Source organism: Amphiura filiformis, chromosome 17 (genome assembly GCF_039555335.1).
Source record: "Amphiura filiformis chromosome 17, Afil_fr2py, whole genome shotgun sequence".
NCBI lineage: Eukaryota > Metazoa > Echinodermata > Ophiuroidea > Amphilepidida > Amphiuridae > Amphiura > Amphiura filiformis.
This window is the reverse complement of record NC_092644.1, coordinates 20532786-20539383: the sequence shown is the minus strand read 5'-3', so window position 1 is coordinate 20539383 and position 6598 is coordinate 20532786. Positions and strand designations below refer to the sequence as shown.

Genomic DNA, 6598 nt, shown 5'->3' with positions numbered 1-6598 from the left:
AGTAAAAACAGAAACACATTTTCTCCAGATTCTCCAAATTAAGGTCGGTCGGATGAAAACAATCAAACTATTTTTTTTGGCCTATCCAACGTGTCGGCACCAAAGTGACTTGGTAAAATAAAACACAGCAGACACATTCTTGTTTGGCATTCTATATTTTTTACATGTGCACGAATTTTATGCAGATTGCTATAAAATAAATATTTCAACACAAATATATACCTTGTAAGCTCTTGTATACAGCCAAATTGCGCCATATTGTTTAATAGATTCACTGATTCGGACCAATGTATTATTTTGGAAATTAAGAGACGTCAGGAATACATAAACAGCAGCAAGGTATCAACGGGTGAGCTTACGCCGTCGGATTGATAAAAATGTTCAAGCTTTCGTCAGGTGTAGCTCTGTCTTCATCAGGTATGAACGAGAAGCAGTAATATATCCCTACTCTTGCTGCAAGGCACTGTCGTCTTCCCAGTGGGCACATTAGAATTTCGACGTTGAATCAACGTTGATACAACGTCGAAGTTTCAACCTAAACCCGATTTCAACCCAGAGGTTAGTTGAAATCAGGTTGAAATTTTAACGTTGATACAACGTTGAAATTTCAACCTGATTACAACGCATTTTCAATGCAAAAATTAAGGAGGCTGAAATCATGTTGAAGTCTATTTGCAAATACAACATGATTTCAACCTGATTTCGGCGGCGTCCGGACGCCGAAATTTCAATTGATTTTAACGTCAGGTGTGCCCACTGGGTTCTCATTGTTGAAACATATGTGCTCTGATCACAGAGGTCCACTATACTAAAGTTTTACTAAAGTAAAACATCTTTGGCTCTGATTGACCGCTGATGCATCTGAATGAGTCCGATGAACAATCCGATGGCGTACACGTTTAAAACTTTGATTCTTCGATATTACTTCTTTTAATAATATTGCCGGAGTTTCAAAAAAGATAAAAAACCGGATAAATGTGTTTTTCAAGCGATTGAATCCCGCTATATACTGGTAATAATATATACGTTAATATATAGATTATATATTTGTTTTACTTTGATCACAAGTATCTTTGATACATAATAATTATACTGCTCTTTACTATCAGCTTTGACCCTCCTCGTCTTTTAGTAACCCGTCTATATTTTGGTCATATTTTTCTTTTTTCCATTTTTTCAAAATAATCTCAAGTATATATTATGGCCATATATGTAAATGGCAGTCTTTTGTCACTTGTGTTGCCGCAGATGCAACCACCCCGTGGCCAATCGAGGATTTGACTTGTAATATAACAAGCCTTACAACTCACAAAAGGCAATTAAAATCCATTTGATCTTAAAATTGTTCATTTTATATCATATAATATTTACATGTACATTGTATTCTATCTATATTGCATGATATCAACTTAATATTATGCATGCTATACAGATGTTATAAATAAGTGCAAAATAAACGTAATGAAAGCTAGTTTTGTTGAGCAAATTATTTAAAGTTTATATTTTCATTATATTATATTATATTATATTATATTATATTATATTATATTATATTATATTATATTATATTATATTTAGTATATATATTACATCATGATATAAAACTATAATGAAACCTGTAATTAATCAGATTATTAAGTATTTTTCATGTTTTTATGCTTGTTCAAAATATTTATTATTAAGAATAATTACATTTCCTTTCAGAGTTATTGCTACCCGTTATTGTATGAATACACCAGTTCACATGTATTTACATTTCATTAACACGAAGTTGAAATCTTCAAACAAGTGAAGTTTCGATATTATTTCATTAAAATACATTTTGTGAGCATTTTTGAGCATATTAATTAAAATTGTTTATTCAGGGTGTTTCAAGATACCAGGAACAAAATAGAACCTTTGGGTACCGATCACTTGGATCACTTTTACTCACCCTGTTATAGTATCAGCCTCATGATCACTTTCGAACAAATATACGGCTAAAACCCAAACTCTATGCATTATTATTATACACGTTTATACATACTTCATACCTGATTGTTATAAAAGCGAAGCAGATATCCAGATAAAAACCTTACTGTTGCAATGCACATACATGTTTTGTTCTAGTGCTACAATGTTTTAATATTAAATCTATACTAAGAAAACAATGATAAACACAACTCATCCAGAGAGGGTTTGTATAATGCTCTTAAGGCCTGTTCGACGTTTCATGCAAGTTTTGCCGTTGCGACTCGGCGTTTTCAGTATACATGCATGCGTACAGATTAAATGGTAGCAATGAGGTCATTATGAGATCATTCCATCGTTAAATCTGTTGTTAAGGTTTACTATGGTTACATGTCAAAAGTCCGAAGGGTCATTAGTTCGAAAACCCAATAAATTAGTTATAAACCCTAATCCTTACCCTAACCTTAAAATTCACCCTAACCTATAGCCTAAGCCATAATCATATATAACCCAAACCCAAAACACAACCCCGACTCTAATCCTAATTATGACCCTAACCTAAAACTAGCCCTAGTCTTAACCATAACCTTAACTACCAAGCCAACAATTTGACGTTGTTACAACATCGTATAAAAGTAATCTACGTTGTACTTATGTTGTCATCTACGTTGCAACTCGTATTCGTGTTGACGTTGATTTTCGGACGTTGATATAACGTCATTATGACGTTCTTTCGACGTCAAGTTGTCGTTTGAATAATACGTTCACAACTTGACGTTGAAACAACGTCATTACAACATCATAATGACGTTATATCAACGTCCGAAAATCAACGTCAAAAATAACGTTGTCGCAACACGAATACATGTTCACAAATTTACGCATTACAACGCAGATGACAACAAGTACAACGTCGGCGAACGTCGTGAATACATAGTGTGTTGACTGGGTATACCTTGCTTCTGTGAGATTTTGGCCCTAAATTATGCTCCAAGAGCAGCTGCTCCAGGAACAGCTGCTCCGGGAGCATATGCTCCTGGAGCATGAATAATCTTGAGTAATATTCCAAGTCCAACATGCTCCAGGAGCATGTTTTGAATGCACAATGCTCCAGGAGCATATAACAAATATGCTCATGGACAAATAAAACATGCTCCTGGAGCATGTTGGGCTTAGAATATTACTCCAGATTATTAATGCTCCATGCTCCTGGAGCAGGTGCTCCTGGAGCATAATTTCGGGCCAAAATATCACAGAAGCGTATAGCTTAACCTAAAATGCCCTAAACTTAGACCATTGTCGGACTAGTGACCCGTCGGGCTAAGGGGCTGTTCTCGTTGTTAAGAAGCAGTGGAGAAGCAACAGTGTTCCAGAAAATACCTAGAGAGATTCGGAATTCCAAATTCGCTGTCAAGACTGAATACTGTATGGATTAAACCCAATCAAAAAGGGGAACAACAAGTGTGGCTGTTATTCTCAGTACAAAAATCGTAAATCCGGACTTGACGCCGGGACTTGACGCGAATATCTTTGAGAATTCCGTCCGGTTTCTTTGAGAATTTCATTATTTTTCATTGAAAAATGATCTAATTATTCTCGAAGATATTCGAGTCTTAAGTCAGGATTTATAAATCCATAGCCTAATTCATAACATTTGATCGGATTTGGCTATTTTCTTTCACGAGCAACAGCAATTCAATCCAGCTGTTTTCGGAAAGCAAGATTGCAATTTCGGTTATTTCATGTTTTGAAAAATACCTTTCTATTGGCAGTGCACTTATTTTCTAGAACATCCCATCGCCGGTGATGTTGTATCTACATAATGCAGGCGATATTTTGCATCATTATATGATTTTTTACAACAATATCATATTATAGTTTGCAAGATTGGTGGGATCTAACTTGATCGAATTATTTTACACATTAATCATAACATAACATATGTATTATAACATCATAAAAACGAACGTGCATGTGAACTACGTATGCAGAGACATCGGCAAAATGATGCCAGCCGAACCGTCCGAATCACCACAACTTCAGGGGTTGGCTATGTTTGAATGAAATTGATTGCACAGCCATATTCCTCTGCACTTTTCTTTATAGGATACCTCAGAATCTCAAGTGTACAATTTTCTACACATCTTCGCAGAATTTACTACAGTGTGCCTCAGTGCTATCCAACATGATTTTTGATTTTTTGAAACACGCGGTCACAAACATAGAAAGTTGCGACACAGGTGAGTCAATGTTGACGTCACTACCTGATGGAAGTAAAATAAAAATCACTATGCCATCATGACCAAAATAATGTTGGCACTGCACCGATCAAAATGACCGTTTGCCCAATCGACGTTGCCGGGCGATGCCAACGTTGGTCCCACATATATTCGGTAAATACCCGCATCATATATGAGCACACCACAAGAGGCTTAACATCCCATGAGCCAACCCATGAAAGTAACTAATGCTTGATGGTTACTATTTTAACCGGATTTCCATTTCCTTGGGCAATCACCATCTTCTCTTTCTTATCCCCCGTCAATGCTATACCATGAGCATACCTCACATCCGTGGTCACACACCCTAACAATTCCCCATTCTCCTTGAAGCTGTAGATACCACCTTTGTTCCCCGCATCCCAGCTGCTGATATAGATAACGTCAGCATCTTCTCTGCAACAGATACCTTCAGGACACCACGATTTGACATGCTTTGAATACGACGCATCGATTGTGTAGAAGAGATGACCATTCCGATCTAATACCTGAACGCCAAGGATACCCAGGTTTGAGCTTGCTGAGCAAACCACCACTCTGCCATGTATTGTTACCGCTAACCACCATGGATGAATATCGGTCTTGATGGTGGAAATCGCCGTTCCATCTTGCCTGTGTCTACTGATGTAATAATTACTACTGCCTACCCATACCTCCCCTTTCTTATCTATCACCAAACCACATAGAGCGGAATGATCATCTTCTGATAGTTTTCCTTCAGGTGATCTTGCCGGGAACTGCTTGATATATTTACCTGATGGACCAAATATTTTAACAAACGGTGTGCCGTCTGTCACAAAGAACCTGCCACCTGCATTGATCGCTACATCCCACGGAAAAGACGCTTCTTCATGTCGTAAACCATGTTTGGTATTCAGGACAAATCTGAAATCACCGTCGACGCTGTAGACCCGAACTTGTGCTGCTTCGCTATCGGCAACCGCGATGCAACCATTTGGACCAATAGCAACACCGCGAGATGATGATTTAGCACCTGTGACAATTTCTAATGTGCTTCTTTTTAGCTTGATTTTGCCGAGCGGTTTAATATGTAGTTTATCTTTAGTTTTCATGAACTCAACTTTCCCCATATTATCATCAATGGTATTCACTTGCACACCTTGGAGTTGTTCGAGCACATCGGACACAGTGGAGTAATTTGACGCCATATCTTGCCTGGAACCTCTCACAACCTGGTTCGCTAATTTCATTGCATTGATTAGCTTGGCTTGTAAATTTTTCAAGTTAGTCTTGTCTGTGTCAACTTCCTTGCATGTTTCTCTCTCAATATTTCGAAATCTTTCTGAAGTTGACTTAAATTGGTCTTCTAAACTCTCCAAGAGTTCTTTCTTCGCTTGTTCTTTTGACGCGACTAGCAGTTCATTTGCGATGTCCAGCGATGCCTTCAGATCGGTTTTTACTTTATCGGCTTGCTTCATCGCAATTTCGACATTTTTGGCAACTTTTGCGCAGTTCAACATTAGCTTTCCCATCTCTGTTTTTGATTTTCAGCAGCCACATCCAGAGTTACGCAATCATGTTCTGGTCGACTATGATCCACAACTGTACACGAATGACAAATGGCCGCGCCACACGTCTTGCAGAAGAATTCAAGCGGTTGATCTGTATGACTCACACACGATTCTTGTTTCAAAACTTTCGTCACATCAACTTTTCCTGATCTTAGATCTTCAATCGCGATAACTGCATGCGCTTTAAGCGGGGCAATATTCTTATGAAGATCAACGCAGTTCCGACATAGAAAACCATTGCAGTCCGAACACCGTGAAGGAAAGTCCCCATTCGTGGCACCGCAACATGTGCACGGGGAACCTTTCATTGGTTTGCAGATGTCTCTTCTTGCCTTCAATTTGTTGAGGAAGTTGTTATCTTTCAGGCCATCGACTCCATCTGGAGGCCATGAAATGGCCTCACGACATGAAGGGCACTTCTGAGATTGTTGATGCAATTTCCGCATACATTCGAGACAGAAGGAGTGAAGACATGGTAGTAGTTTTGGTTTATCAATGTCTAATTTACATATGCCACACGTGACCAGCCCGTAATCATCACCATGGCAACTGATAAGTTCATAACCGTCGTCTGCCATTATTGTTCTACAAGGGGAGTCGCAAGTGGCTCAAAAAGACCAACCTGTCAGAGAGAGAAAAACCAAAACAAGAATAATTATCGATATAAATTTCTTTAAAATAATCATGAAAAAGTGCAATTCTTATATCATTTGCTTGCAACCTTTATTTTGTAATTTTGTAGTGTTAATCACACAGAGTCACAAGGTTCTGGAATGGTTTTTGCGGCAAATTAAGGCGGTCCATGGGGTCGTCCCCTAAAAATCCTAATGGAAGAAA

The 6598-nt window shown here is 38.0% G+C and overlaps 1 protein-coding gene across 1 annotated transcript; it reads right to left on the bottom strand.

Moving 5' to 3' along the window:
- Window positions 1-5709: 5709 nt before the first annotated feature.
- On the bottom strand, window positions 5710-6339 carry LOC140137050 (E3 ubiquitin-protein ligase TRIM56-like). Its single transcript, XM_072158708.1, has one exon. It carries the CDS (start codon window positions 6337-6339, stop codon window positions 5710-5712), a length of 630 nt encoding a protein of 209 aa, XP_072014809.1.
- Between the last annotated feature and the right edge of the window lie 259 nt (window positions 6340-6598).

What these genes read in the sequence shown, in the direction of transcription:
- LOC140137050 (XM_072158708.1), bottom strand. Translation starts at nt 6,339, where the DNA reads ATGGCAGACGACGGTTATGAACTTATCAGTTGCCATGGTGATGATTAC.